The sequence below is a fragment of the Ursus arctos genome, unplaced genomic scaffold (assembly GCF_023065955.2).
Source record: "Ursus arctos isolate Adak ecotype North America unplaced genomic scaffold, UrsArc2.0 scaffold_14, whole genome shotgun sequence".
NCBI lineage: Eukaryota > Metazoa > Chordata > Mammalia > Carnivora > Ursidae > Ursus > Ursus arctos.
In genome coordinates, this window is record NW_026622808.1 from 27,651,602 (window position 1) to 27,667,431 (window position 15,830).

General features: G+C 55.5%; 1 protein-coding gene across 2 annotated transcripts in view; it reads left to right on the forward strand.

The window, feature by feature from the left end:
* The window catches only part of SLC27A1 (solute carrier family 27 member 1), a 32,326-nt gene extending 19,140 nt beyond the window's left edge, over nt 1-13,186 (forward strand). For both annotated transcript variants that reach the window (XM_026500485.4, XM_026500486.4), the window contains exons 3-13: nt 973-1,367; nt 1,499-1,660; nt 1,759-1,828; nt 2,600-2,691; nt 2,763-2,872; nt 8,332-8,541; nt 9,549-9,675; nt 9,764-9,901; nt 9,975-10,139; nt 10,533-10,679; nt 11,796-13,186. In XM_026500485.4, coding sequence (XP_026356270.1) covers nt 973-1,367; nt 1,499-1,660; nt 1,759-1,828; nt 2,600-2,691; nt 2,763-2,872; nt 8,332-8,541; nt 9,549-9,675; nt 9,764-9,901; nt 9,975-10,139; nt 10,533-10,679; nt 11,796-11,953 — 1,774 coding nt within the window. In that variant the 3' untranslated portion in view covers nt 11,954-13,186. The remainder of the gene's footprint in view (nt 1-972; nt 1,368-1,498; nt 1,661-1,758; nt 1,829-2,599; nt 2,692-2,762; nt 2,873-8,331; nt 8,542-9,548; nt 9,676-9,763; nt 9,902-9,974; nt 10,140-10,532; nt 10,680-11,795) is intronic.
* The last annotated feature ends 2,644 nt before the right edge of the window (nt 13,187-15,830 follow it).

The window sequence follows — 15,830 nt, forward strand, 5'->3', positions numbered from 1 at the left end:
AGCAAGGGGGAAGGTGACAGGGGGAGCAGGATGGAAAGGGAGGTGGAGCAGGAAAAAGTTGGACTGGGAGAAGGGTTATGTCCGGGTCACCACTGGATCTTGCCCATTGTGGGCCTGGCACACAGTAGGTGCTTATCATTTGGGAGATGAGCGAAAGAGTCTGCCTCTGCTGGCTGCTACTTCTAGGGATGGAGGGCACACTGAGGTCCAGGTTTGGGGACATGAGCACAGAAGCAGCCTGTTTACTGGGTACGTAGTATGTGCCAAGCTCCTTGGACAATGCAGATGTGACTTCCCCTGGGTGCTCACAGTCTGGGGGTGGAAGGAACCCACCCATTACCGAGTGGCTTTGCACAGGGCTTTGATGGAGTGTAGGGGATAGGGAGAGCTCCCAAGGTGGGCAAGAGAGCATTCTCTGAGCCCAGCCAGTGCCTGCCCCAGTGTGGCCCCATTTGGGGGACTCTATGCTTCGATGGAGGAGGAGCGGGCACAGTGCAGGGGCTGAGCCCCGGAAGTCTTCCTGGAGGAGGTGATGAGGACTCCAGGTTGGGGTGGGTGGAGCATGAGGAATCCAAGCTGAAGGTGGTGGTGGGGTCCATGGGAAGCTCCGGATGTCCCAGGAGAGAGAAAGAACAGGACTGGGCCCCAGTTCCCTCAGGGTCACTGAGCTAGCTGGGGTGGAGAAGGACAGAGTGACTCTGATCTGCATGGCATGGCATGGCCAGCTTTGACTATCTGTGTACTTCTGGGTTGGCTGGTAAATTGCCTTTTCTGTGCCCTTAGTACCCCAAGAGACCCGGCAACCAAAAGGTCCTTATTGAACCTTGGCCATCCTTGGGGGCACTGGGACCTTTCCCTCCGCTTTCTCCAGATGGTTTGCAGAGGTGTCCTGGGTGTCCTGAGGTTTGCAGAGGTGTCCTGGAGGCCAGGCAGGGCACCCAGTGACGCTGTCCCCTCCATCCCCCCTCCCAGCGGCCTCTTCGTGCTGATCCGCGTCCGTCTGGAGCTGCGGCGACACCAGCGTGCCCGCCACACCATCCCGCGGATCTTCCAGGTGGTGGCGCGGCAGCAGCCGGATCGCGTGGCACTGGTGGACGCAGGCAGTGATGTGTGCTGGACCTTCGCACAGCTGGATGCCTACTCCAATGCTGTGGCCAACCTCTTCTGCCAGCTGGGCTTCACATCAGGTGACGTGGTGGCCATCTTCCTGGAGGGCCGGCTGGAGTTCGTGGGGCTCTGGCTGGGCCTGGCCAAGGTGGGCGTGGAAGCTGCTCTGCTCAATGTTAACCTACGGCGTGAGCCCCTGACCTTCTGCCTGGGCACCTCGGGTGCCAAGGCCCTCATCTTCGGAGGGGAGCTGGCAGCAGGTGAGGCTGGTGCAGGTATCATCTTGAGTGGTGGCCCCGGGGTTTCCAGGGCCGGGAGATGGTGTGATGCATCCCAGGCCTTGGGAGGGGCCCTGGCTGTCCTTGACCGTGAGGTATGTTTTGGGCTGCAGCAGTGGCCGAGGTGAGCGGACAGCTGGGGAAGAGCCTGCTCAAGTTCTGCTCCGGAGAAGTGGGGCCTGAGGGCATCTTGCCGGACACGCAGCTCCTGGACCCGTTGCTAAAGGAGGCCTCCACAGCCCCCCTGGCACAGCCCCCTGACAAGGGCATGGATGGTGAGGTCAGGGTGGGACGCCCTTCTCTGCCAGTGCCCACCCTGTCCCCTCATCCCATCCACCCCGTCCTCGGTCCCCAACACGCGCATCTCCTGCAGATCGACTCTTCTATATCTACACCTCGGGGACCACGGGGCTGCCCAAGGCTGCCATTGTAGTACATAGCAGGTAAGGGGCCCGTGGGCCTTACCCCAGCTTTGGGGAGTGACTCCAGGTTGCCTTTATGGCTGACTCCTTCCCTTTGCTCTTGTTGGGATCTTGGGGACATTTCTATCTTAACCCAGTAAAACCCACGGTCCGTCTCGGGACAGTGTTGTTCTGTGTCCCTCCTTGGTCTCTTGCTGCTCCCGCTCCCGCCCCTAATGGCTCTGCTCCCCTCAGTGGCCACAGGAAGATTTAAAATCCTAAACCAGACCTCCCCTGTGCCAGACTTTCCTGTACCCGCCTTAGCCCTCGGAGTAAAACCCATGCTCGCATTGTGCAAAACCTGCCAATTCTCTGCTGTCCTCTCCCTCCTCTCCACCCCTTGATCATGCCCTTTTAGCTCCTTATGCTTCCTCAGATGGGCCAGGGTCCTTCTGGCCTCAGGGCCTTTGCACATGCTTGGCCCTCCAGCTGGACGCTTTTCCCTAGCTTGCCCCCCATGGCCTCTCACCAGGTCTCCGCTCATGTGTCACTGCCCCACACAGGATTCCCCAACCTCTCTGGCTGTGTCACCTTCAGCCCCTCTCCGTTTCTCTGCTCTCTTGTATTGCTCACGGCCCCTAGCACCACTGATAATTATTGGCGGCATGTTCCTCTCCCGCACCCCTGTGAGCTGGGCTGGCTCTGCCTGGGTCCTTGCTGTGTCCCTACCTTCCCCTCTCCCCCTGTACGCTCCCCCCACTTCCATGCCGGGGAGGATGTCAGTCCCAGCGCCTGCACTCCCCGCCCCCACAGATACTACCGCATCGCAGCCTTCAGCCACCACGCCTACAGCATGCAGGTGACAGACGTGCTCTATGATTGCCTGCCCCTGTATCACTCGGCAGGTACTGTGGGCAGGTGGGAGCGGGGTGGGGGGCAGGGACTGGGGACTCCTCACCGAGCCCGCCCTCTGCAGGGAACATCATGGGCGTGGGGCAGTGTCTCATCTACGGGCTGACGGTGGTTCTCCGCAAGAAGTTCTCAGCCAGCCGCTTCTGGGATGACTGCGTCAAGTACAACTGCACGGTCAGGCCCCGCCCCTCCCACGCCGCGCCGCCCCGCCCCGCCTTGCCTTCAGCCTGCTGGGCACCCTTTGTGGTGCAGCCACTTCCCTGCCGCCCTCCAGCCCCCCACCCCCCAGCAATGGCTGCTCTGGAGGGGGACAGGAGAGTGGCCAGCTCCAGGCTAAACCTTTCCCCATGTAAACTCAGTGGATCCTCATGACTGCGTGAGAGTGGGCAAAGACATCACAAAGACCATTTTGTAGGTGGGGAAACTGAGGCCTATACTGCAGCTGGGGTTGGGCCCAGGCTGCCTGAGTTCTCTAAGGAGTCCACACTGTGCCCCAGGAGTCTTCCCTGCTGGTGGCTGCAGGAAATCAGGAAATGAGACCAGTGCGTCCCTTCACCCCCCTGGGCTGGTTAGGTGTGGGGCTTCCAGGTGGGGTAAGCGCGAGGTAGAAGTGGAGGACGTTCACGGTCCTGGAGTGGGGGGGGAGAAAGGGGGGCTAGGCCCTGTCCTCTGCTCTCCTCCCCTCCACGGTGAGAGGAAACCAGGCTGAGGATCTCAGTGCCCTGATGGGGGTAGATAGTGCTAGCACCTTCCTCCAGGAAGAAGGGGTGAGGAGAGGAGAGAATGGGGTGTGGCCAGGGACTGGCCAATGGGCAGGTGCCGACCTCACCTTAGACAGGTGGGGCCCAGAGATGTGAGCCCAGCTGCCCAGGTCACACAGCTGGGCAGGATGGGGGCTCTGGGTTGGCATCCTGGGGACCCCTGGGGGCAACAACTGTGATCTCCACTCTTGAGGATTTTCCTTTTTGTTTGTGGGGAGCTCTTGAGGAACATTGTTAAGCCAAGTCTTGAAATGCGAAACCGTCTGTTTTATTAACTTGATTATCGAAGAGTTGTGAATGCAGATGTCCCCCACTTTCTGTAAGTTTCAGTTACACTGCTTCGCAGTGCGGAAAGGTCTATATCAGTACCTGATCTCGCTAACCAAAAGAAATCCGAAGAGATTTTCTCTTTTACAAAAAACCCCCCCTGCATTCCGGTACTAAGGTAGGTCTTTCATAAAAGTGCAGTGTAATTCGAACTTTTAGAAAGCAGGGGATATGTTTTTGCTTGACGCAGTTTCAGCTTATGAAAGCTTTCCTAGGAACGCTCTGTTTTTGCGTCGCGGGCAAAGTCTGTGTACATGAACCTGGACAGAGAGTGTAGGCAATTCCCAAGCACCTGTCACTGGCCCCAGAGGCCTTCAGACTCCCCATCGTGCCCCCTCTGGCCCCACCCACATCCCCCCCTCTGCATCATTGTGAAGCAGCCCCAGGGAGCAGTGTGTTTCCTTCGGAGACACATCAGGAAAACCTCTGAAAGATGAGAATGATTTTGGTTTTGAGGCAAAGTTCGTATAAAAGAGACCATTTTTATTTTATTTTTTAAGATTTTATTTATTTATTTGACAGAGAGACAGCCAGCGAGAGAGGGAACACAAGCAGGGGGAGTGGGAGAGGAAGAAGCAGGCTCCCAGTGGAAGAGCCTGACGTGGGGCTCGATCCCAGAACGCCGGGATCACGCCCTGAGCCGAAGGCAGACGCTTAACAACTGAGCCACCCAGGCGCCCCAAGAGACCATTTTTAAAGTGGACAGTTCAGTGGTGGTTAGGATCTCCCCAATGTTGTGTAATCATCACCTGTGTCTAATCATGCCAAAGGGAAAACCCATCTGCATTAGCAGTCACTCCCCATCCCTGTCCCCTCGCCCCCAGCGTCCTGGGGGAACCACTAATTTGCTTGTCTTTATGGATTGGCCTGTTCTGGACATCTCTTGTAAGGGGGACTGTTTTGAAAACAAAAGAACTGAAAGCAGGGTCTTGAAGGGATATTTCTACACCCGTTTGCAGCAACATTATTTCCAGTGGCTAAAACATGGAAGCCACCCAGGGGCCACCAACAGGTGAATGGATAAGCACAATGTGGTATATTCATATGATGGAATATTATTCAGCCTTAAAGAGGAAGGAGTTCTGGCACGTTCCACAACATGGATGAACTTCGAGGGCATTGTGCTGAGTGAACTGAGCTAGTCACCAAGAGACAAACGCTGTATGACTGCACTTTTGTGAGGGACTTAGAGCAGTCACAGTTGTAGAGACAGGAAGTAGGATGGCGGGCACCTGGGCTGGGGGAGGGGGTGGGGAGTCAGTGGTTAGTGGGGACAGAGTCTCAGTTCTACAAGATAAAAGGTGTTCTGACGGATGGTGGTGGTCGCATAACAGTGTGAATGTCCCTAATACTGCCGAACTGTACGCTTAAAGTGCTTACGATGGTAAATTTTATATTACGTGTATGTGAACACAACAAAAAAAGGAGAAAAAAAAACCCCTAAGTGTAAGCTCAGCACCATCATCACAGCCAAAAAGTTGACAGTGAGTTCTCAGTGTCCTAGGGATCCCCCGGTGTCTCGCCAGGTCAACATGTGGGTTTCCCCCTGTTTCTACAATTTGAAAAAATCTGTTTTTAGAGGAGACCCACACATTTTGACCGGTCGATGTGTGTCATGAGAATCCCTTCATCTGGAGGATCCCCTTGTCTTTTTTCTCTTGTCTTGTAGGGCATTTACTGAAGGGTTGTGTGTCCTGTAGTATTTTCCCAGTCTCGACATTGCTGGGGTGTCTCTTAACATGTTCCTCCGTCCCCGGTATTTCCTGTCCATTGGGAGTTGTTGGGTCCAGCACCGTGTTTCTCCACCATGATGCGAAGGATATTTGGCGGGGGCGGGGGCGGGGGGGTGGGGATCCTGTGCCTTGTAGATCTTCAGCAGCATTCCTGGCCCCAAATCACTAGATGCCAGTAGCACCCCCCAGTTGTGACCATTCACAGTGTATCCAGATGTTGCCAAGTGTTCTGGGAGGACAGAGTTGCCAGTGGTTGAGAACCTCTGGATACTTGATCAGTTTCTAGTTCAACTTTTTTTCCTGGAAGGCCAGCAGTGTCTTGTGGTCCCTCTTTTTTTTTTTTTTTAAAGATTTTATTTATTCATTCGACAGAGATAGAGACAGCCAGCGAGAGAGGGAGCACAAGCAGGGGGAGTGGGAGAGGAAGAAGCAGGCTCCTAGCGGAAGAGCCTGATGTGGGGCTTGTCCCATAACGCTGGGATCACGCCCTGAGCCGAAGGCAGACGCTTAACCGCTGTGCCACCCAGGTGCCCCTAGGTCCCTCTTTTTGACATGCCGTACTCCATCGGGCATCACTCACTGTCTCCGGACCCTTGATAATCTGTTCCATTTCTAAGAAGGGGAATTTCTGTGTCAAGAGAAGTTACCCACTAAACATTGAGGGGCCCTTTAAGGAATAGAGGAAAGAATCTTCAAAGGTCAAGTTTAACAAGGATGTTGCTAAAATAAGTACATGCATTTGGGTCCCTGGCTGTTGGTTGGGGAGACTGCTTGGCTGCTGCTTTATGGACAGTGGTGGCCGCAGACCCAAACCACAGTACATCCGTGCTCACCAGAGGCAGCAGGCTGTCATTTAGAACCCCTGCATAACAACAGACAGGCAGGACACAGGTGACTGGACCCCTCCTCATCCATGGGGTCTGTGTGTGGTGCCTTTATCTTTCCATACCCTCCTTAATGTCCATGACCCAGTTACCCCATCCTCCCACCCACCCACTCCCCCCCCCTTTTTTTTAAGATTGTATTTATTGAGAGAGAGACAGCACAACCAAGGCTGAGGGGCAGAGGGAGAGGGAGAAGTAGGCTCCCCGATGAGCAGGGAACCTGATCCCAGGACCCTAGGATCATGACCTCAGCTAAAGGCAGATGCTTAACTGACTGAGTCCCCCAGGTGCCCCCCACTCCCAGTTTCTATCCAGGAGCTGCCTTGCAGGCTGGAGGTCTTGGCATAGGGCGTCTGCTGTCTGCCACTCTGAACTGACCTGTCTTCCCTTCAGCCCTGGGTCCGTCCGAGGGTCCAGGCCAGAGGTAAAGATCAAATGTTTGCTCTCAGTGCAGAGACACAGCCTCAGGGCCATTGTCCCCTTAGCTGCCTCAATCATGGCTGGCTTTTCCCTCCCCTGTCCCTGAAGAGGACAGCTGAGAGCTGCTCAGGGCATGCTGGGACTACCTGGTGATAGTTTGGAGGGCAGTACTTGGGCAGGACTTTGTGTCATTTGACAGGAGCCAAAAGCCTGGCCTAAATCCTGGCTTCCTTAAGGAGGGAATTTATTAGTTCATGGACCTGAGGGGGCCACATGGGGACAGCTTCAGGTATAGCCTGATCCAGGAGTGTCTCTGTCTCTCTCCATTTCTTGTCTTTCTCCTTCCTGAGTGTGCAGCTTCATTCCCAGCCCTGCTTCTCTGGGAGAGTTCCCAGCAGCTCCAGAAGAGAAAGAGGCTGTCTCTTCCCCTCGGTGTCGCCAAAGTCCCAGGGCTGATTCTTATTGGTCTAATTCTGGTCAGGTGCTCATCCTTGAACCAGTTAGTAGCTGGGGATGGATTGGGCAGATTGGCCAGGCTGTGGCCTATGTTCCACCCTGGAGATGGGGTGAGCTGGGCCACAGGCAAAGCACCGACCTGAGCCTAGGTGTGGAGGGAGAGAACTCAGCACCCTCAGGTTCTGATCTTGCCCCACCCTGCTTGCCGCCTGGTCCGTAGCTGACTGTCTTGGGCACGGCTGTTTCTGTCTGTGGATCTCAGTGCCTTCATGTCCAACACGCGGTGTCAGGAGAATTAAACAAATGAGCTCTGTGCTTGGAGGATAGAATATTTAGCCCATTTGTTTATTCATCAGAGATTTAGCAAGCGCTGTTCAGGGAATGTCTCTCCTTGGCAGTGATCTTTGACCCAAAACCCGAGGGCCCAGGTGCATCCCGGGATAGAATGTGCCAGACAGAGGACACAGCACCTTCAAAGGCCCTGAGGAGGAGGCCTGTGGGGCAGCGGGTGTTGGTGGGAAATGGAGGGAGAGGAGGCTGGGAGGACCAGAGGGAATTGGCCACTGGCAGAAATTTGAACTTTCTCCTTTGTGTGAGGGGAAGCTGTGAGCACGTTGCATCTGTGACGATCAGCTTGGTGGTTAATCGCCAGCATGTAACTGCTTCATTCAGACTCGGAGGCCAGGCTGCCCAGATTCAAATCAGCCTCTACCACTTACCAGCTTTGGTCCAGTTACTTACTGTTGGTGACCCTCAGTAGAATTCCAGGGGTCCCTGGAAGCGCCATGGGGAATGGAAGGGCGGCGGAGGGGCGTGGAGGACGCTGAGTGCATCCTCCCCGCCCCCCTCCCCAGCGAAGATTCAGCAAGGGGTAGGTGTAAACGGCCCCGTGTGTGTATGTGCGTTTGTGCGTGTGTGTGTGTGTGTGTGTGTGTGTGTGTGTGTGTGTGTGTGTGTGTTTTACATTGCCCTTAAGACCGATGTGTTCTTAGCGCCCAGGTTGGAGGGGTGACTCCCCTTGGGCCCACCCCTCGCTTACCCCGCTCCCCCAGGTGGTCCAGTACATCGGGGAGATCTGCCGCTACCTGCTGAAGCAGCCGGTGCGCGAGGCCGAGGGGCGGCACCGCGTGCGCCTGGCGTTGGGCAACGGGCTGCGGCCCGCCATCTGGGAGGAGTTCACCGAGCGCTTCGGCGTGCGCCAGATCGGCGAGTTCTATGGGGCCACGGAGTGCAACTGCGGCATCGCCAACATGGACGGCAAGGTGCGCGGCGGAGGGGTGGCGCGGGCAGGTTCTGAAGTTCGGGGAGCGCTGCCACCTCGGCCTGACCTGCTGAGAGGGGGAAGGGGAGCTCCTGGTCCGCCCCGAGGCCGTGTACCTTGGGCCAGGGCCTCAGCCTGTCCGAGCCTCAGTTCCCACCAGTGGAGGTGGCAGGGGAGAGCGGGGCTCTGGACGATCCTGGGCGGGGGTTGGGGTGCCCATCCCCTTCTAGCGGGTAAGTCACTCAGACTCCTTGGGCTTTGGTTTCCTCCTCTATAAATGCGGATGATAGCTCATTGGGTTTATTGGAATCGCCCAGCCGGCCCTGAGCTCAGCACAGCGCCCCCAGGTAGCAGGCTCTCTGCAGATGCTTCTATGATTAGCAATCGCTGTCTCCATTCTGCCTGAGCGGAACCCTCTTCTCTTATCAACCCTTACCAAGCCCGGCGTTGAGCGGGAGAATCATATTAAAGCAAGCTCCTGGGGGCCGTGATTCCTTTCTGTGTGTCTCTGTGTTGGTCCCCCCCCCCCATGCATATCTGTTCCATAGACAGCCCTGGAAAGGTACTCTGGCCATGCTAACAGGAGTTGCTGCTCTAACACCCATTCCCAACAGCACAGAGATGGGCGTTTCTGCTCACGGGATTGAGCCAGGCAAGGGGACATGCAGCAGGCAGCGGGCTTCAGGGTCATTCTAGGCATTTACTTGCTGCCAGCAGAGAAGGTTTGATGGACCAGGAAGGGGTGACCCGTCAGCAGGTTTCCTCACATGATTGCAAAGGAGGCTGGGAAGCTGGGAGGAGGGGGCCTGAGTCCTGGGAAGGAAGCACTGCCCTTAAGACCCCCTTTTTCAGATCACCCAAGGTCACAGAGTTCAGGCAACGCAGGGGTGCTAATTCCCAGCCCTGGGGCAGGAGAGACAAGGTGTCAGTAGGGAGAATGCTGTGTGCCTCCCCGCCCTCCACCGCCCCCGCCGGGGCTCCTCACCAACTCGGCCCGCTCCATCCCAGGTCGGCTCCTGTGGCTTTAACAGCCGTATCTTACCCCATGTGTATCCCATCCGGCTGGTGAAGGTCAATGAGGACACCATGGAACTACTGCGGGATGCCCAGGGCCTCTGTATCCCATGTCAGGCCGGTGAGCCAGGCCCTGCCCAGTCCCCTGGGGAACTGGGGCCCCCACCCCCTGCCCACCCAGCGCAGCCTGAGGGTGGCCTCCTCCCCAGGGGAGCCTGGGCTCCTTGTGGGCCAGATCAACCAGCAGGACCCGCTACGTCGCTTCGATGGCTACATCAGCGAGAGTGCCACCAGCAAGAAGATTGCCCACAGTGTCTTCCGCAAGGGCGACAGTGCCTACCTCTCAGGTGCGAAGACCCTGGGGGGCTGGCTGTGGGGATGGTGGGCCACCATCTCACCTCTCCTTCTCCCCTCTGCCAGGTGATGTGCTGGTGATGGATGAGCTGGGCTATATGTACTTCCGGGACCGTGGCGGGGACACCTTCCGCTGGCGTGGGGAGAACGTCTCCACTACCGAGGTGGAGAGTGTGCTGAGCCGCCTGCTGGGCCAGACAGACGTGGCTGTGTACGGGGTGGCTGTGCCAGGCAAGCTGGGGTCGGGGTGGGGGGGTGGTCCTAGAGTATGGCAGCCCCAGAGGAGCCAAACCTGCACGAGCTTGGAGGCACAGGTGCCCTTGGGCAGTGCTCAACCTGGGTAACTGCACACGGCAGCCTGAGTGGGAGCACTGGGTTTGAAGTCACCCCTCATGGATGATAATAAACCTCGGTTTCCTTATCCGGAAAATGGGATCATGAAAGCGACTGTCTCAGGGTTGCAGGGAGTGCCGCAGGAGCTCAGTAACATGGTGACTGCTCGGCAAATGTGATCTCAGATGGAAGGGACTGGAGATCAGAGGCCAGGGGCCTCTGTTTGAGGGTGTATCCAGTCCTGTGGCAGGACAAAAGGTGGGGTGTTCTCAGCAAAACCTCTGTCTCCAGGAGTGGAGGGCAAAGCAGGCATGGCGGCCATTGCGGACCCCCACGGCCAGTTGAGCCCCGATGCGCTGTACCAAGAGCTGCAGAAGGTGCTGGCACCCTATGCCCGGCCCATCTTCCTACGCCTCCTGCCCCAGGTGGACACCACAGGTACGGCCTCCCGCCTCTCTGTCCGTCCATCTGTCTGTTGGTTCAGCAACCATTTGCTTATCTGTCCTGGTTCAGGGCCCTTCTCTTGTTTTATTTGCATCATTATTTACTCCCGTTCCTCGATCCCAGCCCACTAGGCATCCTCCAGTGTTTGGTGCATTGCTTCCATTGCCCGCATTTTTCTGAAGACTAGGAAATTTGACAAATCATCTCGTACCTGTGAGCTTCCCGCTTCTGTAAATTACCTCTTTGTATTTTTTGCCCATCTTTGTATAGCCTTGCTCTTTTTCTTTTTTATTGACGAGCGTTTCTCCTAGTAGTCTAGGTGTTAATTCCTTAGCAGTTTCGGACATCAGGTGTCTTCTCTTTGGGAGTCTAACTGTTAACCTTATTTATGGGGCCTTTGTTGAAAAGAAGCCCCTCATTTTGATACAAACTTACCCCCCCTTTTTTTTAATCTTATGGTTTGTGCTTTTGAAGTTTCATTTAAAATGAGAAACATTTCCAACTCTAACGCACACAGGTCTCCTGCCTTGGTTTTTTCTTATTCACGCTACCCCTTAGCCTTATCTTTCATGAAACGTGTAATTGTCCACTACAGGGAGTGCAAACTGTTTCTTAAAGGACCAGATAGTAAATATTCTCAGTTTTTTTGGCCATGCGGTCCCTGTCCCAAGAACTTACCTCTGCCTCTGTTGTGCAAAAGCTGCCCCAAACGGTGTGTAAATGAGCGGGTGTCGCTTCGTGTCAATAAAAACTATTTACAAAACAGATGATGGGCTTTATTTGGCCCTCAGCTACAGGTTGCTGACCCTTGACCTGCTGTGTGGCCAACTCAGCCCTGCCTTGGTCTCCTGGGGAGTGGACATGTGCTGAGGCAGGGAATACACAGTGTACGGGGGCTGTGATGGGGTACTGGTCAGGGAGGCCTTCCTGGAGGAGAGAGCATGAAGTCCGGATTTGAAGGACAAGGGAGAATCAAGCAGGCAAAATGGGGAAGAATGTTTCCGGCTGAGGGGACGACCTGTGCAGCAGCCTGGAGGTGTAGGACATGATGGTGAGTTTGGGATTCCCAGAACCTCCCTCTGCTGAGTACACCCCTCACCACCCCCACAGGCACCTTCAAGATCCAGAAGACTCGACTGCAGCACGAGGGCTTTGACCCACGCCAGACCTCGGACCGGCTCTTCTTCCTGGACCTGAAGCAGGGCCACTACCTGCCCCTGGACCAGGGTGTCTACACCCGCATCTGCTCGGGTGCCTTTGCCCTCTGACGCTCCTCCCCTGCCAGCTGGGCCCTGCCGACGAGGCAGACTTGAGCCACACAGCCCTGCCTGGGGAGGGGCCATCCTGGTGCCGAGCAGCTGGACCACAGCAGGAGCCCATGGCTCTGCTCCTTCACTCTACTCTTTCCTCCCCTGGGCCCTCTCCTGAATTCCCGCTCTTGTGTTTGTGCGTGTGTGTGTGTGTGTGTGTGTGTGTGTGTGTGTGTGTGTGTTCTCCCTGCTTCTCAGCCTACTCCCTGTTCCATCTGCCCTCTCCTCTTCCCTCTTCCCCTCCGCGGCTCTCTCCTGGGATCTGTAGGCGTGCAGGGCCCAGTTGCCCTTAGGGCCTCTGTGGGTCGTCCTGCTAGGTCATGAACCCAGCGTGGAGCCTCCTGGCCTCCCTCTCAGCTGTGCCTTAAGGAACCTTAGTCCAGGCCTCCCAAGCTGCTGGGCTCCAGGGCATCCTAGCCCCGTATGAGCTCCAGACAGACCGTCCATCCTCCCTCCTGAGCAGAGGAGCCACGGGTGGTCTGCCCTGCCTGCCTGGGTGTAGGGAGGCATTGTCAAGGGACCTCTAGGCCAGCCAGAAATCTCCCAGGCTGGGCCAATGGCCTTTTGCACTGAACCATCTTTGGTGGGTCTCCCACACGCTGTCTGCCCTTCCTGATGCCCAGAAGCTTCCAGAATTGACTTTTACCACTTGGACATTGCCCCTGCCCAGATGTCTCCTTTTAGGCGCCTCCCCGGAGCTCCTGCTAGAGGAGCCTTGAAGACTGCATTGGGTGGCTGTTTGGCTCACCATTCAGGCGCTCACCCTGGCAGGGGCCTCCCAGCTGTCCCCATGTGGCATGGGTACTGGTGGGACCCATAGGAGTAGCAGCAGTGGTGTCGGGGGAGGTCTCCTGCCTGGGGTGGTGTCCGAGAAGGACTTTTGGGCCTTGGGGGTTCCAGCCTGTTGAATATCCCCACCGGCCTTGTTGGTGACAGTTCAGACCCAGTGTTGGTGGTGACATTCTAGACGACACAGCTGGGATGGCTTGGACATCCCCATCGGCCTCAGTGGCTCATCCTGGACTCCCGTTGGTGGGACTGGCCACCCAGCCTGTCCGTCCCGCCCTCCTCCTGCAGCAGCATCCAGCCCCACGAACGCTGGGGCCAGCGTTGTTGCACATGGGCTTTTCCAAGCACCAAGGTTTTGTTTCCTAGTTGAATTTAAGAAATAAACCTGCAGAGTGTCCAGTGCCTGGATCCCAGTTATTTACTGTCCGTCCCCACGTGGCGCAGAACCCTTTCTGAGTTTCAGACAGCAGGACACTCATGTTCCCCAGACACCAGCAAGACACATGACCTTTTCTTGCCACCCCTCGTGCCCTGTAAGCCTAATGGCCAAGCCTCTGGAGCCTGGGGACAGGCTGCATGAGGATTAGCAGGTTGGCATCCTCGCTGCCTCCTAGCAGCCTCTGGGGCCTCACAAAGTCCTGCACAGCTTCAGTCCCAGGGAAGGGATGGTCGATCTGCCTGTAGGTTCTGGCAGGTGCCCCAGTGTGGCCATAGCTCTGGGTGAGAGCTGCAAAGGTGGCTATTGGAGCTGGCATTCTAACCCAGGACCCCCAGCTCCAGAGTCTAAACACTTAATCCCAACTTCTGCTGTTCCTCCTCCAGTGTTAAAGTGTCTGCCTCATCTTGTCTCCACTTCAGGGGACAGAGGAGGAAAGGTTTGTGATGATTGAGCATTTGCTGGGAGGGGGCAGCCCTGGGGATGGATGGGGGTGGGGGATGGACGGGGGGTGGGGGATGGACGAGGCCCTGGTTGGCTCAAGGATGGATGAACCATTGATGGCTGGGCCCCACAGTCCACAAGGGAGGGAGGAGAGGGATCCGCTGCTGTTGGGAATGGAGCGTCCCCGCTGTGCTCAAAGCAAGTGAATTCTGTATGACATCCCATCAGACCTCACAACTGCCATGGTCCCCATTGTACAGATAGGAAAACCGAGGCACGAGGAGGGGAATGCAGTCAATGCTGGCAACTCCTGGTGAGAAAGTGGGCCAGCGGGACTCTTGTTCCAAAGCCTGTGGTTCTGGAAGGGTAGGAAGCTCTCTCTGAGCTGGCAGGAAAATAATCCTGGTGACTCTCTCCAACAGGCTCTGTGTTTGTCTCTTTAATTAATAACAGACTTTATGTATTAGAGCAATTTCAGGTTTATAAAAAAACGAGTGGAGAGTACAGACTTCCCGTACACTCTCTACCCCGCACCGCTGTTTCCCTTACTATTTACGTCTTGCGTTCCTACACTGCAGTTGTCACGACTGTTGGGTCTATGCCCGTGCGTTACTATTACCTGCAGTCCACAGTTTCCATTAGCGTTCACTCTGTGTTGTACATTCCGGGGGTTTTGACCTGCGTCCACTGTGGTGGTATCGTAGTTCCTGTGCCCTAAAAATCCCCTGAGCTCCATCTCTTCTTCCCTCCTATCCCAACCCCTGGAAACCATGGATCTTTTACGATCTCCATAGTTTTGCATTTTCCAGGTCATACACTTGGAATCCCACGACGTACAATTTCAAACCAGCCTCTTTCACTTAGCAAGATGCCTTTAAGATCCATGCCTTTGGATGGCTTGAGAGCTTTGTATTTTTTAAAAAATATTTTATTTATTTTTAAGAAAGAGGGAGAGACAGACAGACAGACAGCAGGAGCGGGAGGGCCAGAGGGAGAGGGAGAGAGGATCTCAAGCAAACTCCATGCTGAGCGTGGAGCCTGACCAGGGGCTCGATCCCAGAACCCTGAGATTATGACCTGAGCCGAAACCAGGAGTTGGATGCTTAATCAGTTGCACCACCCAGGTGCCCCAAGAGCTTTGTGGTTTGTTTGTTTGTTTGGTGGTTTTGTTGGTGGAATGAGAAGTTCTGTGACTTGCCCCCAGGGACGGTTGCTAAGTTGGGAGGAAAGCCAGGATAGGAAGGCACTCTGGCCAAGCCTCTCCTTTATGGAGGGTCCCTGGAAGGTTCTATATGGTGGGGATGTTTGTCCTTGTGATGCAGGAAGAGAAACTCGCCCCAGCCTGGCATCGGCACGTGGACCACGAGTGGCAGGGGTTGAGAGGCATGTGAGGGACAAGGAGGGAGAAGTGTGCCAGAGAGGGCATGTGGAAGAGGGTGAGTTGAGGATACGAGAGCCTTCCAAGGAGAGGTGGCGGCAGGCTGGGACCTTGCCTCCAATCTTTCAAGGGTCTCCATCACTCTGGGGAAGAGTCCAGGCTCCCTGGCTGGCACTGCCATCCTGAAGGCTCTTCTCCTTCCACCATGGTTGGTCGTTTCCAGCCTATGTCTGGCTTCTGTGCCTTTGCTCCTGCTGTCCCTTGTCCCTGAACCATTGTTCCTATACCGCATGCCTGGCCAACTCCAACTGATCTGTTTTTAATTGAGGTGTCTGTCATTCACATGACATAAAATCCACCCTTGTAAATTGTACAATTTAGTGACAGTGTTCACAAAGTTGGGCAACTGTCATCTCTGTCTGGTTCCAGAACATTTTCATTGCCCCAAAAGGAAACTTCATACCCATTAGAAGTTTCTCCCCCAGGCCCTGGCAGCCACTAACCGGCTTTCTGTCTCTATGGATTTGTCTGTTCCGGACATTTCATGTCAATGAAATCATACAACATGTGGTCTTTGGTGTCTGGCTTCTTTCAGTCAACACTATATTTTTAAGATTCGTCTGGGTTCATTCCTTTTTATGGCCAAATAATATTCCACTGTGTGCATGGACCACGTTTTGTTGACCATTCATCCATTGATGGACAAGTTATTTACACCATTTGGCTATTGGGAGTAATGCTGCTGTGAACATTCATATACAAGTCTTTGTGTAAACGTATGTTTTTAA